Source organism: Neolamprologus multifasciatus, chromosome 22 (assembly GCF_963576455.1).
Source record: "Neolamprologus multifasciatus chromosome 22, fNeoMul1.2, whole genome shotgun sequence".
Classification (NCBI taxonomy): Eukaryota; Metazoa; Chordata; class Actinopteri; order Cichliformes; family Cichlidae; genus Neolamprologus; species Neolamprologus multifasciatus.
In genome coordinates, this window is record NC_140459.1 from 28,136,821 (window position 1) to 28,161,465 (window position 24,645).

Consider the following 24,645-nt stretch of genomic DNA (forward strand, 5'->3'; position numbering starts at 1 on the left):
AAAATAGTAACTTAGTTACATTACTAGTTACTTCTATCAAAAGTAACTCAGTTACTTCAAGTTACTCGTTACTTTCAAAGTAACTAGTTACTAGGGAAAGTAACTTTGGTTTTACTCAGAATTCTCTTGTTAATGTGTTGCTTCCATAACTTTGCCAGTCTTCTAGCTTGCTTACTTGCCACAAGTGCACTGTGCCACCTACCAATAGAAAGGAAAAGATAATGTGCATATTTCGACGAGAGAAATCCCACGCCTGGACCGTCATTGACTGCTGCCATGATTCTAGCCTACGTCACAGCATCATGTGCGCTTTTTACATCCAACACAAAAACTGCAGTCGCGGTGCTTTGATTGTACTCAGAACTCGGAAATTCTGTCTTCTGAATAGGAAGATGTAGGTAACACCAGACTGCAGATGAGCTGCATACAGGGCTGGACTGGGACAAAAAATTGACCCGGGCATTTTGAATGGCCCACCATTATAGGAAAAATCATAAAGCCTTTGAATGAAAACAAACGCTGTTGTGACAGTGATGTACACTGTCTTGATTGTATATATGCATCAATCTATCAATCGTTTGTTGTAAGATTCAGATAATTATTTTTTAAAAGCTAGATATTTTAAATGAGAATAAGAAAGAAAAGTATTTCCTTGTGCCCACCTATCCCTGTTAATGCCCTACCTGGCCCCCCTGGCAAAAACTTTGCTAGACCCGCCCCTGCACAGTTACCAGCTGTCAGCTACATAAAAAAAAAGGATCCTGGTGTTATTTGTCTCTCAGAAACAGTTCATAACTTCCCTTCAAATCATTCATGTCACCTAAAAGGTAAACCTGTTTCTCCATCACCTGTTCAGCTCTGATGATTCAGTAAGGACATCTCCTGGTTTCATCTTCATGTTTCCCTCTCACCAGATAACCAAACCGACATCATGACCAGCAGCTTTTTTGCAGCTGTGGCTCCAGCAAACATCAGCTGATACTAGAAATTAATATTAAATAAATTCTAACAACAGCTGATCAAGCTTAAACGTGCTGCTGTTGTTTAAGGCGACATCGGCTGGTTTCCTCTTTCTGGCGCAAAGTGACCGATAAACAAACAAGAGAGAAAAGCCGATCAGCTGATCACTGATCAGTTTTCATGATTGAAGTAGAAACGGGAGAGGGAGGGGGGAGAATGAAAGAAGAAGAGGCAGCTGTGCAGCAAAGACACAGAATAACTCCAGCTTTGTGTCTTTTTCATTGTAGCTGAATTACGGGACAAACTGTTCCTTTTCACCTCAAAACGCGTAATATTTTCTCTTAATACCAGACGGGACGGTTGGCAACTCTAATAACTTATGAACAAAATAAAGTTCAACATCTTTAACATCATAGCACCCACCCAGCTGTATAGAAACTCCGTCATGCTAGCTAGTACGCAGTACGGAAAAAGTCAGAATAACGAAAATAAACTCCACCTAAACTTGGTTTATATCTGACCCAGATAGACTGCAGGTCATAACTTCTTACCTGAAGTTCAGTTCACACTCGGACCGGCGGCCGCCTCGGGTCTCTTTTCCTTCTGCGTCCCCTTTCCCTCATCCACCTGCTGCCTCCACCACTTGCTAATGTTACTGAATCTGTGGAAGCTCCGCGATAGCCACCACACGAAGTAACGAGTAACGACCCTATCTAAATCCCAGTAACGACTAACGCGTTCCTGATTTTGGCATAATAACTAGTTACCGTGCTCGTTACCACAAAAATAACGTAGTTACTGTAACGCGTTACTTAATAACGCGTTAGTCCCAACACTGGTCATCAGGCACTTAATAAAGATCTGATGACTCTGGATTGTAACCAGATGCACTGTGACTGTGTTCCTCGTAACGTTCTACAGAATCTAATGCATCTTACAAGAACAGGCAATTAGTTATCATGAGAAACAGGCCTTATTGTAGAATCCAGGCTGGGATATAAAGTTTTGTGCTTATTTTTGGCTGAGAATCCTGTTGTATTCACGCGACAAAAATAGCCACCGTTGAGATGATCTTGCGGTTCCCACAACACCATCAGGATTGCAAATGCCATTGCTGCCTTTCACAGATTTAGCTAGTAGCACAGTCCATTGGAACAACTGTTGCAGATAACATGTGGAGCCCAAGTTTATCCTGGTCACCCAGTGGACAGCCAGAGTACAATTTGCATATCTTCTTAAGGTCTGTTGTAATTGGGTGACATTGTGCTTTCATCGTGAATAAACCAGACAAGTAACAGAAACTGTCTGGATGAGTAAAGCAATTTCTAGGCATGGTAACAACTTAAATCAATCGCAAGTAATGCTGACTATAACATTAAACACAGGGAACTGTCATAAAATCTGGTAAAAAGCTTAGGCTAATTATACCAACTATCATGCAATATTTAACTAGTTTCATCACAAAAAATGTACCTACTAGGGAAAAACTAAACACAGATTTGAAATGAGCATGAAAAACACTACAAAACCCACATAAACATATTTCTGATGATTTTGACCTGGAATACCGCTCCCTGGCTGAAGAAGCAGATTGCGTCCTGCTGGCTTCCTGCACGTTCGGTGTGCACGGCCTCGCTCTGAACCCAGCGGCAACAGCCCCACCGGAACGGATGGGCTGGCAGTGATGGCAGGAACCGCTACACAGCGGCACCGTGGAAAAAACTTTGTTTCTACCGTCAGCGTTTTTGGCGTCATGCTTCTCTGTTGTATGTTAATTGCCCCTTGGGGATAACTAAAGTCTTTCTGATTCTGATTCTGAGAGCGCGTCGCTGCCTGCCACCCAGCACTTTTTACGGCTCAAGGAAACGGGACTGCCACGGTGCCATAGCAGCCGCGGTCACTGATGATATTGAAAGGCTGCTCTTCATTGAAGACGCATGCTCCGGGCGCTGTTTTCTGGTGGAATCTGACTCCCAGAAGAACGTAATCCCGCCCACCACCGCGGACAGTTTAGAGGCAGGACACGGACCCCAGCTGATTGCAGATAACGGTTCTCCTATTGCAACTTATGGGGAAAAGTTAGTGACTGCTAGTTTCCACGGTCGGGAATTCGAGTGGAACTTTGTTGTTGATGCCAGCTCAGTGCCTATCTTAGGCGCTGATTTTCTTGCTCACGGGCTGTTAGTTGATTTTGCTCACAGACGTTTGATTGACGCTCTGTCATTCTTTTCGCTGGCCTGTTTTACCCGGGCCACTAACCCCCTCATCTGGGCCAATTTGGTAGCCCCCGGGGACGTGTTTCAGCGTTTGCTGTGTTTCGGTCACTGTCAACTCCTAATTTCTGCAGCGCGGCAGCGAAACAAGGGGTTGAGCATTATATCCCATGGTTGGTTCCAGTGTTTGCGCACGTGCGTCGCCTCGACCCTGCGAAGCTGTCTGTTGCCCGGGAGGAGTTCGCGGCCATGGAGTGCCTGGGCATTGTGCAGCATTCGAACAGTGCCTGGGCCTCTCCCCTTCACATGGTGCCCAAGTCGGACAAGCGGTGGTGACCGTGCGGGGATTTTCGACGTTTAAATTACGTTACGGAGAACGACCGTTACCCGATTCCCCACATCCAGGATTTTTCCACCCATCTTGCTGGGACCTCGATTTTTTCCAAAATCGATTTGGTGCAGGGGTCAGTAATACCAAGTGCTGGTACGCGCTGAGGATGTTCCTAAAACCGCCGTCATCACTCCCTTTGGCTTGTTGGAGTTCCTGCGCATGCCATTTGGGTTGAAAGGTGCCACACAGACGTTTCAGTGCCTGATTGACTCTGTTTTGTGGGGCTGCCTTTCGTTTTCGTCTACCTGGATGATATATTGGTGGCCAGCAGGTCGGTGGGCCAGCACCAGGTTTTCCAGCATTTGGCGGCACATGGCCTGATCATCAACCCGTCCAAGTGCCAGTTTGGTTTGCCGGTCCTAGATTTCCTGGGGCTGGCCCACCCGTCCCCATCAGCGGAGATCGCATTGACCATCAACCCGTTGGATGTAGCGTTGGGCGCCGTGTTGGAACAGCGGGTCTCCAGCATTTGGCAGCCCCTTGCCTTTTTCAGTCACATGCTCCGAGATGCTGTACAGTGTTTTCGACAGAAAGTTGTTGGCTCTCCATCTCGCAACACAACATTTTTGATTTTTCCTCAAGGGTCGCAGTTTTACCACGTACATTGACCATAAGCCTCTGACCTTCACCATGTCCAAGGTTTCTGATCCTTGGAGCACGCGCCAGCAGTGTCAGTTGGCGGCCATATCGGCGTTTACTACGGACATTCAGCACGTGGCTGGCAAGTCCAACCTGGTCGCTGACTGTCTGTCCCACGCACTGGCCTCTCCAATTTATGTCGGTGACGACTACGCCGCCATTGGATTTCGGGGGACAGGACAGGAAGCTCCGCTGATGCTGGCCCGGGCCCTAGGGTTAATGCCAGACAGTTGGATTCTGACCCTTCCTCGGAGATTGCTCCGCACCCCCGGTCCTGGACTAGTGGACATTTTCTTTGGGTTTTTGCGGGGGGGTTGGGGGGGGGGGCATGTGTGGCGACCCACTAGAGGGCTTCACTCCCACCCGAGCTTGGAGGAGATGTTCTGTTGTGTTTGGGTGCGATATCCTCAGTTGATGTGTGGAGGTGAATAAAGTTGTAGTGGAAAACTAGAGCTCCTGTGTCGTGTGTCCAATTATTATCTCCATTATGCCTTTGTTTGGTTTGTTTGGCTTTTTTAAAAAATTGTAGAAAATAGTAGTTTACTGTTCCAGAACTAGGTTCAACATTTTTGTCAGTGCTTTGACATACATATTTACATGTTTCTTTGAATTGTAACTCCATGAAAAAAAAATGGTTCATAAAGAAAATTTCAATTACATTGGGGGGTTTTTATGCCTAAAGAGGAATAATAAAAAAAACTCTGGAAAGTTTTTTTTTCCATGACTGAGGTTTTTATAATTCATGCATGAAAGGGCTAAGAGTGCAATTTGTGGCAACATTTATTTAAGTTCAATACTAAAGACTTAATGACTGTAAAAACTTTGTTTCTTTAGGTTAATGTCTTTGGGTTTGGAGCAGACAGCGAGGGAAACTGGAGCCATTACTTTGAAATCCTTAAAAACAAACGGTTAAAAACAGGAGGCCACCCAGGAGAAGAAGAATACAAAATGATTGTTAAATTACACATGAAGAAGAAAATAGTTTTTTTTAAAGGATGGTAATTTCCTTTACTTTTTCATTTGTCTCCTCATCATTTTCAAGTCATAGTCAGTGATAACCATAACTCCTTAAGAATATATAAATTTATTTCTAAAAAAAAAAATCAGTGACCAGCTAAACCAAACAGCAAAAAACACAATTACTGAAACTGACATGCATGGTTTGGGATTGTTAGTAATGAAGACTCAGACCTCAGGAGATAAACATCTGTTAATAGAATCATCTGTTAATCCAGTGGTTCCCAAACTTTTATTGGCAGATATAGACAAAATACTGTTACTGTTAATCTTACTATGTTGAGTTTTTATACGCTTACATATACACACCCTTTCTAAATGGAGTTACTGTCCCTCCATTTAGAAAGGCAGAGGCGTCATGGTGTAATTATTTCACGTGTAGTTTTTTTTTTTTCCTGTGTAATAATATTCAGCATTGCTATCAATACATTTTTCAAAAAATGCCTCTCTGTGCAAAATGGGTTCAAGAACATAAACAGCTGTGGGATACTGTTTGTCCGTAATTTGAACCGTGGGAACAAATTGTGGTTCAGACTGATATTATTTGTATCCCACTGTAACTTTACTGTATAAAGAGCTAACATCTGGGCCCCACACTTTGGGAACCTCTGTGTAATGTAGATTAATAGATTAATAATTGTAATCTATGACAATTATTAAGCACTATGTAGCAGAGATGGCGACTTGCAATCGCAAGTTATACCTGACCAAAACAAAAACCAAACCAAAGTTTTGGGATTCGAGTCTTGAGACCTTGTCATGAATTGCTGTGTGAGGCAGGTAGGATTGGACCCAAAATTCTGTTTATTGCAACAACCCTGAGTGAGTGTGCACTTATCATTTTAAATGCTGTTGTACATCAATAAAGCAAAGGCCATATAAGATAATGCATAACATTTTACTAAGTGTTAGAGAGACTAGTCAGTTTTTATCTAACAATAGAATATCAGTTTCATCCATTAGACTCTTGAGACTTGACTTGGACTTGAAAAAAATTGCTGGTGAATATTTCTGCTATGTAGTATGTCTACATTTTGTCTCCAAAATAAAATGAATACAAAATGCAATGCTTCTTTCAGTTTGTCACTTTTCACTCCATTACCTGATTAGACGTTGAAGACTTGATGAATGGGTACAGTGCCATTTAGTATCAATCATGAATTCATGCCATTCACATTAAACTCCTGTAACTTGTTCATTATCAAGAAACTATGTATAGATGTTTGTTGCTAAAAAGTTATTGAATATATTCTACACTCATACTGGATGCTCCCATCCAAACAGAAGGTTTGGAGATTTTCTACAACACTTCACAATCAGATTTATAATAATGAATGGATTATGTCATGGTGGCTATGTCCAACCTTTTCATGTATAAATATCTACAGAAAACATGGTGCGGCGATGTTAGGAAGCTGAAGTACTTTGATACAGTCCAGATCAAAAGTGTAAGACTACTTGAAAAATGGTAAAAATGAATAAATAAATAAATCCTATTTTGCATGGTTGGATCTTAACAAGGTTCCAAGTAGAGCTTCAACATGCAACAAGGAGAAATGGGAGAGGGACAAAACACTTTTTTGAGAAAGCAATTTATTGAAAGCAATGGTTAAACTATGGTAGCAAATGGTTGCAAGCTTGGCTACCATTTAGGCCAGCGCCTCCTCTGGCTGGCTCACTCGTGTTTCCGCCATGCCCCAATCCTGAGTTTCGGCACGACTGTAAACTATGCATGATGGACCCGGCCACGTTTCAACACTTTTCAGCATTTTCCTGTATTCCTGGTTGTCATCTTCACTGACACCAATGGACGCAGATTTTCAGCGGCGTCCTGGACACAACAACAACGGCAATTCAGAACCCAGTTAATTCTTCTTAAGCAGGTGAGGCACAATTGCTGATGCAGCTCCAGCGTGTCAGTCTCCATGCAGCGTCCCCATGGATCATGCCCTTATACAGGGATGCCATAAGACAGTCATTTGGAATTTTTTAAGTGATGGGTTTAAATGGGGTTATGGAACAAAAAAGTCAAGTGGAAGACCCCAATTACACCAGCACTGAGGCAGAGGATCCAATTGGCTGTCTGTCATGACACTGGACAATCCTAGACGGCACAAAACCGACTGCTTGAACTTTGCAAGAGAGCTTGGGGTAGTGAAAGGTGGAATAAAGTTTTCAACATTACTGGCATGACAAGTAAATCCCACCCAAGATGTTTTCTACGGGGAGAGGCCCAGACTCCAGGAAGGAGCATGTAGAAGCCAGGCATGAGAGAGAAGGACCAGCTGCCTGATCGCCAGATGGAGCAGCTTGTGCGACGATCGGTGGGACTTTATTTTTCAGTTTCAATATTTTTTTCAGTTTAGTTTTATGGTTGCATCGTTGTAACCTCATACAAGCGGGCCATCACTACCATTCAGCAAATAACGCTGTGCTTTGAGTTAACGTTATTGTACTCCCAACTCAAAAAAGAAAGCTAACAAGGATTTGGTGAGTATTTTAGTTTTACCTTAACAAACAGGGATATTGATATCAAAGAAATCCAGTAATAACTTTAATCTACCATTAATTCAGGCAGGCCACAAAGTCAGCTGATTTTACTCATTGAACTGGCAAATCTCACATACAGTTGGTTATACTATTAACCTGCTTTAGCCGAACTACCGTTGCTATAAATGTGCAAGCCGTTTCACAAGCCACCTGCACCTAAACTTTTACTTTGGGCGTTGTCAGGTATTGTTATGGTTTTTCCCAGTCGCTCACACTTGACAGTTATGTGCTTGGAAGGTCGTGCAGGTCACTGAACAAAGCCATGCGACCAAAAATAGATAGTGGCTTCCTTTAGCCACCGTGGTGCTGATTTAAAGTACTTTATTGTGCATTCACTTCAAAAAAGATAAGAGAAGTTTTAATAATAAAACTAGGATTTAACGATTCTTCTGATTCATAACAGGTGACGATCCTTCATCCAGTTTTCATGAAATATGTTCATGACATCTGGCTGAGAAAGAAGACTGCTTACTGGCTTTCTTACTGTGGTTCTCAGTTTAAAGATGTGTGATGAGGTATGTTTATCTTACACATTTTGTGTTTGTCCATTATACACCTGACTCACAGTCATGGTAGTCACACGCCAAGACACACTGACTAACCAGCAATGTCAGGAAGAAATGTATTCATGAAATGTAATTTATGAAAATGTATTTATTGTTATTACTTGATAGTGCACCACTGATTGTGTAGTTGTTAACACATTGGATTGGCAATTGAAAGGTTGCTGGTTTGATTCCAGCTGGAGATACGCATGGCCTTTTGGGGTTGTCTGAAAGGGCATCCAACATAAAAAGCTCTTCCACATCAAAAATGCAGAGCTACCCACTTGTGTCAAGCCAGAAATAGTTTTACATAACTCTCTGATAGCACTGTATAGTGATGCCTTAGTACTTAGTACTGACCAAGTAAAGACAGGACCAGTGTTGGAGTCGAGCAGACTCAACTAACACTTTCAACTTATAAAAGCAGCGTATTCATGCCCATGTAGGGGAGAACAGTTTGATGTGACCTTTGAGCCGAATGTATTATAAATATATTAGCATAATAATAATGTAAATATATTCTAATGATCCTTTAACTTCGCATTTTTTCATGGAATATATAGGTGTGTATATCTAACCCCAACTTAAACCCTCGGTCAGGAGTCATCCACTATATTTGTCCATGGGCTAAAGTTTTCTCAGCAGACACTGAGGGTGAGGGTCAGATGCTCTTGTAAAATAAAATTAATATTTTATCTTGGGCACCATATTAGTATTTGATTAAATTAAATTTCTTTCCAATTGCATGTTAGCCTTTGTCAGCATTAACAGACTCACATTAACTGTACTGCAGCAAGCAACTAGGGGGCAATTAGAATATTTTTGGCTTCATATTTGTTATGCTGTTAAGCTATCCAGCAGTGACACATCTAGTGTTGTAGTTTATGGAGCACACTGGCATGAGAAAGGAGTTCTGAATATATTCTAAATATATATATATATTCTGGCACTCTCAACGAGACTCAAGTGGAAAGTTAAAGCAGAAAACCATAGCTTTAATGAAGAATGGACTGGTAAATATGTATTCATGGTGCCAACTTGTAGAAATGCTGTTTGCTATGAAACCGTCACTCTCCCAAAATAAAATATTCTGAGGTGTCAGCACAACAAAAAACATGCAAGCTTCAAATAGTCATACCCTGAACAGGCCCAAACTGTTGCTCTGACATCTCAATACTCATAGTACTAACCAAACTTCAAATGAACAAGAGAGGATAACAAGTACATCTCTGCAGGCTTCCTGGACAGTCTCCAAGCATAATTAGCCATTTACAAGCTAATGTGAGGAAGGTGATGCCTCTGGCCAAGGTGGCTCTGTTGATGTCATTGAAACCACAACTGTGTGCTACTGTTTGCGTCCTGCAGGCCACCAGCTGACATTCACTGCCCCAGGCAATCAGAATATGCAAGTTTGATTGTTAATAAATTGTTCCAAGTCTTATCAATCAGGGAACAAAACCATTAAAAAAAAGAGTCAGTTTACACACATCAAAACATGTTTGTGGTTAGGTTCAGGCAGAATCCAAGGAGCAGACTTGAATCAGAGTTGACAAATGTAAAAGAGAAACGTATTCTTGAAAAAGTTAAAGTAAGAAAACTGTTTTTTGATGAACAAGTGGCTCTGTTGAGGAAGAAAGTGAATGTTATACAGATATTAAACAGGGGGAAGTTACTGCAGTAAGTAGTGAATTTGTCTGATTCAGTCTTATTTGTTATATCAGGCTGGCTTAATATGGAGGCCAGGTGGAGAGTGACAGCTGATTGCAAATAGGTAGGTAGAGGGTCTCGCTACAGTGGTGGTGCCAGAAAGGAGCTTATTTACTGGAGAGATCCCCAGCATGTTCAGAAGTAATCTGTGTGCTTAGGGAAAGTAGACAGGTCCCAACAAGGCATCTAGACAGATAACTGTGATGGGAACAGAAAAGCCAAGTAAGCAAGTGAGGACGTAGCAAAGAGATTTGAGACAGAAAAGGCAAGATATATTTTCCCTTTCTTTACAACATAAAACAAAAGTTCTTCATAAATCCATATGGAAAAAGGTTATTTATTTTATACACAGTCATTAATGCTAACACAAAGCAAGCAGTGAAGAAATGAACAGCAACATAGGATTATACATTTTTATCCATATTCTCTATCCATATCTTTTGCAGAGTCATTGTTACCACAACGTTTTTGGCTTCCTATTGGCCAGTGGTGGGAAGTTGGGTGAGCGCCAAAAGTTCTTCTTATCTCCTATTCCTAACCTATTTTTCTTGACCTCAATGACATTTTCATTGAGTAGAAGATGGACTGCAAAACACCCATCTAACTTTTCACACCATGCTCTGTTGTTTTATGCAGGACATTTAACAAAGAAGAGCCTATGAAACATATACATTCATTACAAAGGTTGCAATTATAAACAATAAGGACCATTAAGGGTCAGATTTACTGAAGTCTGCAGGAGCCAAAAGCCTTCTCTGGACATTTAAAAGCTACTCGGTTTAGTGAGGGGCACAGTGTCAATTTGTGACTGTCAGTTGTGAATAGCACTATGTATTCATTAGAGTTTGACTTAAGTAAGTCTGTCCAATAGCATATAACTATTTCATAAATTGTATTTATTATATTTAGCTGCTGTATAACTCCTTCCCTACCCCGTGTTTAGGATTTTTGTGACTGCAGTAAAATACCCTCCATCCATTACTTATTCGAGCAGAACTTTACTGAAGTAAAAATTAATCCTAAGACTGCAATACAGCAAAGGACTTTACTAATGAACACTGATTATAAAGAAAGTTAATCACACTTTTATTAGTTAATAGAGATCATAATCTTGAGCTTATCTAGCATTCTGTGTTTTTATGCAAGGCAGCAACTCAGTAATAAATAGTTTTGTTCCAGCGGTGTAATGCTCAAAATTCAACTGTGAGTTTAGAAAACTGTTAAGAGCTATAACTATATCAGGAAGTTATGGCATGGAATGGAAAACACAGTTATAGTTAACATTTATAGATCTGCACAACTTTGTCTATTGTTTTAATCAATGGTCGCATGGTCCGGCACAAAGAATTAGGCGACAGCATTTTCTACTTTCTTTTCATAAAAGATGGTGCAAATTATCCTATGCTAATTTAGTTACATTTCCATCAAAGTGGACGCCATGCACTGAGTATATTACTACTGCATTTCATACCACTACTGTAACTTTGTTGTTCTGGATAAACCTGAGCTGCAGTTACATTTTTAGTGTAAATAAATTGATATTAATTGATATTTGTTATTAGAATTAATTTTTCTGATGAGAGCGGGCTTGTTGGTGATATGCATGTAAGCTTCTGTAGTGCCTATGTGGATCAGAAGGGGAGCTGGCTCCAAGGAGGTGTACTTGTCTTCACCCCAGAGGAAAGGGGACAATCTCCCGGGTCTGGGGGTGGATTGCCCATTAACTAACAGGATTAGTTAATAATAGCAGTAGTGTCAGTGGATCTCAGGATGTTAAAGGAGCTCTGGATGTCATATGTATTCTAATACTTTGCAAAGTAATGCAATCTAGTTCCTGCCCGATTAACTACAGGCTTTCTACAGGGGGGGGGAAAGGAACATATACTCTTCAGTATTACTGAAATTTACAGCACTTAGGTATGGAGGTCCAGGAGTGATAAAATTAATTAAATAAACATGCCATGAAATAATTAAACGTTTTACTAATTAATTAAAATGCAAATCATCTAAATAATATTTGAATAATTAAATAAATGGCCACTCTGAAAACATTTAATAAATTATTCATATCAAATTTTATTTAATTATTGGTAAAATGGTAAATGGCCTGTATTTGTATAGCGCTTTACAGTCCCTAAGGACCCAAAAGCGCTTACACTACATCCAGTCATCCACACATTCACACGCTGGTGATGGCAAGCTACATTGTAGCCACAGCCACCCTGGGGCGCACTGACAGAGGCAAGGCTGCCAGACACTGGCGCCACCGGGCCCTCTGACCACCACCAGTAGGCAACGGGTGAAGTGTCTTGCTAAAGGACACAACGACCGAGACTCTCAAAGCCGGGGCTCGAACCGGTAACCTTCCGATTACAAGACAAACTCCCAACTCTTGAGCCACGATCGCCATATTTTGGCATATTTTAATTAATTATATATTATTATTATTTGACCACAATTAATTATTTAATGATATGTTATTTAATTAATTTTGGCATTCAATGACAGCTCGACGGACCCCCAGTTTACCTGCATATATCCTGTTCATGATTTTATAATTAATTACATATATAATATAATTATAATATATAATATAAATAAAATCAGAAATAAATAACGTATTAGATGTGTTTTACATCAAATTAATGGCATTTAATTAATCAATTCCAATTTCAGGTTAATCTGTTTCTTATATTTTACTGGTTTAGTTATTCCAGATTCTGACTGATACTGCTGTCTGATATGACACGTTTTTTAATCTTGTGACCAACCACTCATATACTCTAGCTTACAATGAGGGTCAAAGGTCAGACTGCCGTAAACAACCTTGTACATAAACAGTGGCATGAAAGATTATCTTTCTTCTTTTTGCATTTGTTACATGCTATATGTTTCAGATTGTGAAACTAACTTCAGTATTAGACAGTAAAGTAAATGCAAAATACAAATTTTGTATATGATGATTTCATTTGGTAAGGAAGCAAAAAACAAATTATCTAACCCTGACCCTATGAAAAATTAATAGTCCAGCCAATACAGAGTTTGAGTTGAATGTAATAATGTGACAAAAAAAAAGCAAATGTTAGGCATTTGTTACCATCTTTAAACCAGATGCTTAACAAAAACCCCTATTTACAGATATATACAGATGGCACATGTTATTGCACAAATTATGTTTTATAACCATTTCGTTAATTTTATTAAATAATAGATCATTCATCAGTCGAAAATAATGGATTGCATGTATATAGCGCTTTTCGAGACCCTCAACGCGCTTTACAATTCCACTATTCATTCACTCTCACATTCACACACTGGTGGAGGCAAGCTGCAGTTGTAGCCACAGCTGCCCTGGGGCAGAGTGACAGAAGCTGCCATATCGTGCCATCGGCCTCTAATGGCCAACACCAGTAGGTGGTAGGTGAAGTATCTTGCCCAAGGACACAACGTCCAAGACAGACAGAGCAGGGGATCAAACCGGCAACCCCCTGAACCATGGTCCCCTCAAAAAAGTACATATTTCACACCTTTGATTAAATACTGTCAAGGGCTGAGTGAGCGGCTGGTGTTTTTCATTCCTGGGTGGGATCCTGGACACTCTTCCTCATTCAGTGACAATCAGCATGGTCTGTCTGTCTGCAGCCTCATGCCAGCCTCACGGCATCACGGGCATTGGCGAAAAAAACCCCATTAATATTACACATAATAATAAAACATTAAAACATAAACATTGTAATACAGACTTATAATTTGCACCGATGTTTTTTCGAAATTCTATACACAAAAAGTGAGCGCGAGAGCCCTCGGTGTGCCTACTCGCTGCTGAAGTCAAAGTAAACTTTATTGTCATCTCTGCTACATACAGTCCAGTATATAGAGAGGCGAGATGACGAGGCTCCAGTTACAGCAGTGCAAGAAAACAAACAATAAATATAAGAAGAGTAAGAAAATAAATATACACTTTATAGGACTAGGGGTAAACGGATCAATAACAATTTAAAATTTACAATTTACAGTTTGATGATTTAAAATCTCACACTCAACTTGTCAAAAGGGGAGGGGGGGCCTGCTGCATCCAAATAGAGCACATTTCATTCATAATGTTGTAAATCCAAGACCATTATGTATTCATGATTTGAATCCTGGGTTGTGGGAAATCTCAGAAATACACCTTAGACAAAGTGAATCTGTGAACTAAGGTGTAGGTCTGTTAGGTTATGTTGTGGTGATCGTCGAGTTGGGGGACTTATGTTCATATTGAAGTGCAAAATTAAAACCAATGGAAGATGGACAAGAAAAGTTCAAAGCCATCAGGTGCTCAGTTTAGAAAAAATAGAAAAGAAGAGGAGGAGAAACGAGCAAAAGATACAGGTAAGCAGATGTGTCATTGGATAATGGCAGGTCATCCTGAAACAATGAGAATCAGAATACTTTATTAATCCCTAAGGAAATAATGTGGATTACAGTTGCTCCAAGAAGAAATGGTAAAAATAGCAACAGTAACAGACTAAACTCCAAACATTATGTTACAGATTTTAATATTAATTAGTCATTGTCAGTTGTTGATTCTTCCTGCTCTCATTGTATGACGAATTATGATGGCTGTTTGGTAGCCGTTTGTATACAATGCATACTCTCTCTCTCTTCATATGTGTGTGTGTCTGTGTGTGTTTCTCTGATGAAATTCAATATGGTTCTGACAACAGTTTTATGTTAATGTACAATCCTTAATATGTTTTATGTGTGTGTGTGTGGGCGGGGGGGACGAGGGAGTGTTCGCCCAGGGCACCAAACAGGCTAGGACCGCCACTAAGTAGGCAGTAGGGTAAACTGTCTTGCCCAAGGACACAATGACCAGGACAGAGAGCCCGGGGCTCGAACCGGCAACCTTCTGGTTACAGATGCGCTTCCCAACCCCCTGAGCCAACATAAGAACTGCTCCTGTCTAGTTTGGTTTATCTTTTATGTGGATAACAGGTAGTCAGAACAACAAAAACAAAGCAACAAAACACATTCAAACATACAGTGGGGCAAAAAAGTATTTAGTCAGCCACCGATTGTGCAAGTTCCCCCACTTAAAATGATGACAGAGGTCAGTAATTTGCACCAGAGGTACACTTCAACTGTGAGAGACAGAATGTGAAAAAAAAATCCATGAATTCACATGGTAGGATTTGTAAAGAATTTATTCGTAAATCAGGGTGGAAAATAAGTATTTGGTCAATAACAAAAATACAACTCAATACTTTGTAACATAACCTTTGTTGGCAATAACAGAGGTCAAACGTTTACTATAGGTCTTTACCAGGTTTGCACACACAGTAGCTGGTATTTTGGCCCGTTCCTCCATGCAGATCTTCTTAAGAGCAGTGATGTTTTGGGGCTGTTGCCGAGCAACACGGACTTTCAACTCCCGCCACAGATTTTCTATGGGGTTGAGGTCTGGAGACTGGCTAGGCCACTCCAGGACTTTCAAATGCTTCTTACGGAGCCACTCCTTTGTTGCCCGGGCGGTGTGTTTTGGATCATTGTCATGTTGGAAGACCCAGCCTCGTTTCATCTTCAAAGTTCTCACTGATGGAAGGAGGCTTTGGCTCAAAATCTCACGATACTTGGCCCCATTCATTCTGTCCTTAACACGGATCAGTCGTCCTGTCCCCTTGGCAGAAAAACAGCCCCATAGCATGATGTTTCCACCCCCATGCTTCACAGTAGGTATGGTGTTCTTGGGATGCAACTCAGTATTCTTCTTCCTCCAAACACGACGAGTTGAGTTTATACCAAAAAGTTCTACTTTGGTTTCATCTGACCACATGACATTCTCCCAATCCTCTGCTGTATCATCCATGTGCTCTCTGGCAAACTTCAGACGGGCCTGGACATGCACTGGCTTCAGCAGCGGAACACGTCTGGCACTGCGGGATTTGATTCCCTGCCGTTGTAGTGTGTTACTGATGGTGACCTTTGTTACTTTGGTCCCAGCTCTCTGCAGGTCATTCACCAGGTCCCCCCGTGTGGTTCTGGGATCATTGCTCACTGTTCTCATGATTATTTTGACCCCACGGGATGAGATCTTGCGTGGAGCCCCAGATCGAGGGAGATTATCAGTGGTCTTGTATGTCTTCCATTTTCTGATGATTGCTCCCATAGTTGATTTTTTCACACCAAGCTGCTTGCCTATTGTAGATTCACTCTTCCCAGTCTGGTGCAGGTCTACAATTCTTTTCCTGGTGTCCTTCGAAAGCTCTTTGGTCTTGGCCATGGCGGAGTTTGGAGTCTGACTGGTTGAGGCTGTGGACAGGTGTCTTTTATACAGATGATGAGGTCAAACAGGAGCCATTCATACAGGTAACGAGTGGGGGACAGAAAAGCTTCTTACAGAAGACGTTACAGGTCTGTGAGAGCCAGGGATTTTCCTTGTTTGAGGTGACCAAATACTTATTTTCCACCCTGATTTACGAATAAATTCTTTACAAATCCTACCATGTGAATTCATGGATTTTTTTTTCACATTCTGTCTCTCACAGTTGAAGTGTACCTCTGGTGCAAATTACTGACCTCTGTCATCATTTTAAGTGGGGGAACTTGCACAATCGGTGGCTGACTAAATACTTTTTTGCCCCACTGTAACACTGGGAGAGCACTCGACAGCCACTTTGAGTACTGCAAAAAAATTCATTTCATTTGTTTATGGCTGTAGCAGGGCCTCCTGTGAATTTGACCTTGTGTCCCAGCATCGTTCAATCAATCAATCAATCAATCAGTCAATCAATCAATCAATCAAAGCTTTATTCGCACATGCAGGTTGCCCCCCCCCCCCCCCCCCCCGACCTTACACACATAACACAGACATTACATGGGGATACAAGTTGGAGATCGGTAGTGTTACAGAAAAAAAACCACTGAATGTACACAACATCGGGAAAGTACAAGAGGAAAAAAAGAGACCTCTACTCATGCTGTGCTTCCATGGTAGGACAGCACGAGAACAGGAAACAAAAAAACTCCTCTGCACAAAAAAGCACACAAATGTCCACAGCACAACTTGTGAAAGACATGACAAGCCACAGGATTGGGTGGGGGGTGAGGAGTAATACGAACACAGCAGCACCTCCTGCCTCAATTGTCACACTTTTTGTTCACCTGACTCTACTCAGCAATTAACATGGAATACCTAAGGGCAAAGAGCCTTGCTGGTTTGCAGCTAGTGAGCTGTGTGTGTGATGACTGCTTGCTCTTTTTTGTTTGTTTGTTGATTTAACCTTTTGACTTATTTTTCAGTTTAGTGACCAACTCCTAGGGTTTTCTTTTCTTTTCTTTCTTTAAAGGTGAAAGCAGCTTGCCTGTTGCCTTTAGTTTAATTAATTACATTAATTATTTATTATTAAATTATTATTAAATTATTAATTCCATTAATTTAAATGTTAATAAAAATCTAATTTGTGGACATTTGATTCTCTAAATGTAAAGATACATGTCATATAGAATAATCCCATGTAGAATAGAACAGAATAGCCCTTTATTTTCATTGTGCATATACAATGAAATTATGTGTGATCCATGCCAACTATAATATATACAGTCTAGAGGAAGATATACAAAACCTAAGTAAAGCACACTATGGAGGGAAAAGTGCTTGGAAACAGTGTAAAAGGACTTAGTCTGAGTATTATTGTAATATTATTGTAATAACTAATAATAATTAATATAATAATAACTTTAATATTTAATATTGGTAATATTATATTACCAAAGTGAGATGATTTTAGTCTCCTTTATATCTGTCAATGCTGTATGAAACGTTTCCAGCAGTCGATGTCATGGTTGCTAGGCAACCAGGGCGGGTGGAGGCTAGACCGTCCCATTTCACAAGCCTATACAAGCCTCACACTTCCGGCCTTCTCGGTCTTCGAGGACACGTCCCACGTAGACCGCGAAGGCGGCGTCCTCCAAGGCTGCAGACCCTGAATTGGGATACAGCCTATGAACACCTGTGACACCTGAGGATCACATGTCTAATGTGGAATAAAGGGGTGGCAGGAGGAGGAAGAGTGTGATCAGGTAATCAACGCTTCACAATTACATCTTTGAAGTAGTGTTCATGCAATGGCCAGAAAGGGACTCTTGTGGACAAGCAGGTGAGAATAGCTCATAATTTACCCAGTTTAATCCTTTACATTTTTGATCCTTTTGTTTTTCACCCAGCAATGCCAAAAAAGTGTATTTTTAAGTTGCATGTCATTCATCCATCAGCTAATGTCTGTCGGTGTCAGTCTAAAGACACACAACCACACATGAGGCAGTGTAGGTAACACTAGAGGGAGGAGGTTTATCAAAAGGCAAAACATACAAGTGGAAATGAGGAAGTGCTGCATGAAAACAGATGAAAAAACACATTTGGTTAAGAATGTTTTTAGTTACAAAATGTTAAACTAATGAATCCAGCCACATTTTTCTTCTATTTACAAACGGGTGATGGAGTTCCATTTTCCTCACCCATTCAAGAGTCACCCATAGCGTGCAACATTAGCTGTACACACACAACTATGGGCACACTAAGGTTACATGGAATGTTCATGAAGCTGGCTCCAGAGATCAGATGTTAAAGACATTTAACCAGCTTAAGAAACTACAGGCAGATGTTGTTTGCTACATATGAACTTAAAACATCTGAGTTTCCTAATGTGTTCACTGCCTCCTATAACTTTTGCCAATGGGAAGTAGCAATTTTAATACATAAAAATATTAATTCCACAGTACTCAACACAGTTATAGATCCTGAGAGTAGATTTCTAATCATTAAATTAGCTATACTTAATCAAAAGCTATGTATTGTAAGTATATATAGCCCAAATGTTGATGACCCCTCGTTCTTTCACGTTTTTGAGTGCACTCTCTGAACACCGAGATTGCGCACTTGTTCCTGGGGGCGACGGCCTTGGACTAAATCAGTGGTTCCCAAACTTTTTTTGCTGGGCCCCCCTTTGTTTTACAAGAAAAAATGTTCGCGTCCCCCCTCCGCACACGCGCGCTCAAACACATCCTCCAACCACACACACCCATATTTTGTTCCGTTGCAGTTTATTTCACACCTCAAACATTTAGTAAACAATTAAGCAAATAAAAGTAATCTGCAATAAATTACAAGTAGCAAGAAAATAAACTACTAACTCTTTTACGCTGCGTCCGCACCTACACGGGTATTTTTGAAAACGCAGCTGTTTCGTCCACACGTAAACAGCGTTTCGAATCACCGTGTTTACGTGTGGACGAGGAATACAGAGTTCGTCACGCAACGTCAAAGGTATGTGCCTTTTTCACATCACGCTGTGCGCCATGTTATTGTTTACATGAGACGAATTGCAGACTGGCAGATAAACAGTATTTTGTCTCTATCTTCAGGTTTTACATGCTTACATATACACATGCAGTTACTGTCCCTCTATGTAGAAAGGCAGAGGCGTCACGGTGTCATTGTTTTACATGTAGTTGTTTTTTTCATGTGTAATAATATTCAACATTGCTATCAATACATTTTTCAAAAAATGCCTCTTTGTGCAAAATGGTTTTAAAATAATAAACAGCTGTGGGATACTGTTAGTCTGTGATTTGAACAGGGGGAACAAAATGTGGCAGGAACAGCCTGATATTATTTGTATCCCACTGTAACTTTACTGTATAAGGAGCTAACATCTCCAAAATGTCAGGAGTAGTTAGTCATTACAACAAGTGTTTGTGAACTAAAAATCAAGAATGTGAGATACTGTTTGTCGGTGATTTGGAGAGCCCAGCGTGTGCTCCTGGCGAAGGGAAAACCAATTATGCAGGGGAGACCTACCTCGGCACTTGTGCAGGTGAAACCAAAGGGAAGATTTGCTTCACCATATTTTCTAGTCTTTGGCTGTGTCCCAATTCAGGGTCTGCACGCTTGAAGTACGCGCACTACGCGTACTACGTACGGTGCGTACTATAAGTACGAGAAGTGCGGAAGTGATAGGCTTGTGAAATGGAACGGTCTAGCCTTCGTCGCGCTGTTCAGGTTGCCTAGCAACCATGATACTAACCGCGAGAAACGTCTCATACAGCATTGTGTGACATAAATGAAGGAGAAAAATGTTTTGTTGGTCATTCATTTTTGTTCTGACATCACTTTGATTAGTTGAGTATCTGAGGCTGAGACCACTGGACTGTAAAACATGATTGTTGGGCTTCATTAGTAAATAACAATTAGCTGATGTTGTTCATGAGACTAAAGTCATCTCACTGTGGTAATGTAATTATAATATGGCCAATATTATAGTATTGTCAGATTATTATGATATAGCGAGAGAGAGAGAGAGAGAGAGGAAAGCACAAACATCACTAATGTCACATAACTTTGCTGTTGGCCACATTTTGGCAATGTTTTAATGTTCTTCGTTGTTAAACATTCGCACATAAATAAGTGACATCGTATTCAGTACTTACTTTTGACAGTTCACTCTTGGCCACTCCCACCGCGCTATGAATTGTGGGATATATGGGACCACGAAGCGTGCACCGGACCACGCTTGATATTTGGGGAAATTGACGGCGCATTTGGAGTATGCATTTGAAGTACGCTTCGAATTGGGACAGCCGTTGTCGCGTGGCGGTGACGTAATCACACTTAAATGCGTATACTTAAATGCGCATACTTCAAGCGTGCAGACCCTGAATTGGGACACAGCCATAGTCTTAGAATGAAGTTGGTTTGGAAACATATGCAACATATGCAACATAAACATCAGCGATGCTTCATCTCCTGCTTTGCATTTGTGTGGACGCCCCGTGTTAACAGTGTCCAAGCATTGGTTTATTGTTTTTTGGTTTTTTTTCCCCTTTTCATCCCCCTGCAATGGCTCTGCGCCCACGGGCCCCACACTTTGGGAAGGTCTGGACTAAATGAATAAATGGACAGGCTCAATATAGCAGGAACTAAGCGCAGTTGGCGGTCCACAAATATAATTAAACAGTACATAAACAACTTTGGTCTTTGCGACGCTTCCTTATCCCAACCATAACAAATATACTTTCTTCTCACATGTCCATCACTCCTACTCTCCTCTGGATTATTTCCTAGTCAGCAGCTCACTGCTGATTGACATTTCAGACACTGAGATACACCCATGCTCCTGTATCTTTAATACTAATACATAAGACGAACATTCCACCAAGTAAAAACTGAAGGTTTAATAAATCATCGCTTAAAGATGAAGAATTTATGAAATATTTTAAGAAAGAGTGGACTTTATATTTAGACTATAATAACACTCCTGGAACATCAGCATCTTTTCTCTGGGAAGCAGGGAAAGCTGTGATGAGAGGTAAAATAATTTCTTTCTCATCACATAAAAAAGAAAAGAGAAAACAAAAATATCCATATACAGTATATTTATTAGAAAACAACCCATCCAATCCTTAGAAGCAGCCTACGTGTCCTGTCAGGAACAGAAAATTCTGAACAAAATTTGTAGAAGATAATTAGAATTAAATGATTAATTATTAATAAAAACCAAAAACCAAACAGTTTTTAGTACAAAGACTTTTGAACATGGTAACAAATCTGGTCAATTTCTGGCCAACCAGTTACAAATAAATAAAGAAAAAAGACTGTGTGCTGTTAAAAGATCTGGGAACACAGTATATGACCATGAAAGAATAAACAACATTTCTAGGGATTTCTATAAAACTTTATATTCAGCACAGATAAACCCTAAACAACAAAACTGATCAGTTTCTTGACAATGTAACCCTAACAAAATTACCAGAATGTCAAGCAATGGCACTGGATTCGTCGCTGACACCAGGTGAACCCCTACATCTTCCTCAAAACCTTAGGCAATGGCACCGTTCATCCTGCCAAACAGAAACAATTCAGACAATTGTTTGTTGGTTCAGTTTACATTGGTTTAATTGTAATGTTCAAAATCAGTCACTAGTTCAGGTGATAGCATTCAAATTGAAAGCAGTGTGATATACCTTTCATTCATTTTTGTCATATAGCAGCCTTTGTGCAAGTATTTCCAAAATGCATTCCCATAAGGTCCAAGAGGGTTTTTTTTTATTTACATCACTGAAAAACATGTGCATTTAACAACTAAAAAAAAGTTTGTGTATATATGAGTAAAAGAAAATTGGTTATTATCGCAAGGTTTAGACTTAATAGCTAGAAATTTAAACTTTTGAGTAGAAATGACATTTGCTAAATATTTAGTGATTCAGATTCTATAATCCAAATCACTTAATGATTTGATTACTTATCAGTTCTCTTATTGATTCTCATTGGGTTGGCTCCACTAAGTGACATGTTATACTACTTTCACTTGACCTGAAATGCACTGTCTCTTAATTACCATTTAACAATATAAAGCTAATGACTACAGTTATACACACCAACCCAAGATGAAAACCAGTACAAAGAAAAATAAAAAGCTCTGCTTTTGGTGACAGATGTTACAAAGAGCTCCCACAGTCTCAATCAAAAGTGTAAGACCACTTGAAAAATGGCAAAAAAAATCACATTTTGCATGGTTGGATCTTAACAAGATTCCAAGTAGAGTCTCAAGATGCAACCAGAAGAAATGAGAGTGAGACAAAACATTTCTTTGAGCATGCAATTTATTGAAAACAACGCTTAAACTGAAACAGGCTGTTTAACAGCTGATCAAAAGTTTAGGAACACATGCCTTCAAAAGACAGTCAGGTAGTCACACTGTCATGATGTTCTGATGGCAAAGGCAAAAAACATTCTCTTTTTAAACGTAGTTGGGCTGTTGAACTGCAAAAGCAGTGTCTCTCACAGCATGCCATCGCTGCTGGGGTGGGACGCATTTTTCAAGTAGTCTTTAAAAAAAAAATAGGGGTACAGGCCTCACAGTGACAAAAGGCTGCTTCTGCCACCACCACCTGTGGAGATATAAGAATGAGGCGGAGGAAGATGAAGTAAACATGGTAAAAAATAGATTAAGAAGGGAGAGATTCAAGGATTCAAGTAAATTGAATGGCTACTTAGGGCACGAGGCATTGCTAAAGCATAGCTAATTTTTGTCATATGCTTCACTGCAACTAAAAAATAACATTTGTACCAGTCTGATTAAAACCTGTTTCAATATCTATAATCAAACAAAATTAAATATATGCATAATGTTAATGCATGAGATATATAGCAAGATCATGGTGCAAAAATGCCAGAGATGATTCTGAATTCAGTAGCATTTCACTCGGATCATAAATTACTAGGCATCAACTCATTCAGTGACCACTTGTTCTTCAGTGATAGAGGTTTTGGCGAATGGAGAGGACCATACCTATCATTACAAAATTTCTCTTCTCTCTTCCAAGGAGATAATTGGGGATAATATAAAAATATAAAAAAATAATTTATTTTTATTATATTTTCTGCTAAAGTTAGAAGTTAACATTTTGTCTCGAATACATTCATTTTCTGTTTAAAATAGATTAATTTCACTGTCTGTGTTTCAATTTTGTAATACATGCGGTGCTATGAAAAAGTGTTTGCCCTCTTTCTGGTTTTTGTATTCTGCATATTCGTCACCCTTACTTCAGACAACAGAACACATTTTAATGTCAGACAAAGATATTAACAGAGTAAATTAACAAAAGATAAATACAAACATTTCATTAAAGGGAAAAAATATCATATCATATTAATTTATTGGAATTTACCCACAGAAATGCACTTTAGGATAACAGTGACTTTCTGAGATGAGTGATGATAATCAAATCAACTTTTCTCCAGATGGTTTAGTTTGTGTGTATAGTGAGCTATTACTGCTGGGTCATTTTTTTTGCAATGATAAAACGACAAAAGGAGTTGTAAAAACAAACCAAAAAGCTACCATCATGAGTAAACCTGAGCATCACACATTGTCTCACATACACTGAACAAAAATACAAATGCATTGTTTTTGCTCCCATTTTTCATGAGCTGAACTCAAAGATCTGAAACACTTTCTACATACACAAAACACCCATCATTCTCAAATATTGTCCTCAAATCTGTCTAAATCTATGTTAGTGAGCACTTCTCCTTTATCTCCTTTGTCGAGATAATCCATCCCACCTCACAGGTGTGGCATATCAAGGTTCAATTTTATTTATATAGCGCCAAGTCACAACAACAGTCGCCTCAAGGTGCTTTATATCGTACAGTATATTCTATAATAATAGATACAGAGAAAAACTCAACAATCATATGACCCCCTACACCAGGTGTCGGCAACCTGCATGCAGCTCTTTAGTCCTTATACTGCGGCTCTGCGTGGTTTGGGAAAATAAATTACAAGTATTTAGCTGAAGTGTATTTTTTTGTATTAGTTCTTTTAAACTTGTAGTTCTAAATTGAAAGATTATTGTGATATTAAAATATAAAAATAAAATTATATTTTATAAGCTTCTTCAGTTCTAAGGTCAAATGGTGGAGAGTCCCAGATTTCTCGGATGAGAGGTGAAACGTCTTCAAGCAACTTAAAGAAGTCCAGACACTTTTCTTTGCAAGCTCCTTTGACTACGGTGACCTGGATGACTGAGAACCTTCACAGACCTATCAAATACTGTGCACTTCTCGGCTTTTAACAAAATG

At 39.9% G+C, this 24,645-nt stretch overlaps 2 protein-coding genes and 1 long non-coding RNA gene across 4 annotated transcripts in view; 2 read left to right on the forward strand and 1 right to left on the reverse strand.

Moving 5' to 3' along the window:
- LOC146493670 (CMP-N-acetylneuraminate-beta-galactosamide-alpha-2,3-sialyltransferase 1-like) overlaps window positions 1-16,357 on the forward strand; it is a 55,882-nt gene extending 39,525 nt beyond the window's left edge. For both annotated transcript variants that reach the window (XM_085149048.1, XM_085149049.1), the window contains exon 7: window positions 5,038-16,357. In XM_085149048.1, coding sequence (XP_085005174.1) covers window positions 5,038-5,205 — 168 coding nt within the window. In that variant the 3' untranslated portion in view covers window positions 5,206-16,357. The remainder of the gene's footprint in view (window positions 1-5,037) is intronic.
- The window catches only part of LOC146493661 (uncharacterized), a 534,640-nt gene that overhangs the window by 338,612 nt on the left and 171,383 nt on the right, over window positions 1-24,645 (reverse strand). The window lies entirely within an intron of this gene.
- Window positions 1-24,645, forward strand: part of LOC146493672 (CMP-N-acetylneuraminate-beta-galactosamide-alpha-2,3-sialyltransferase 1-like) — a 96,583-nt gene that overhangs the window by 9,619 nt on the left and 62,319 nt on the right. The gene's annotated exons all lie outside the window — the stretch shown is intronic.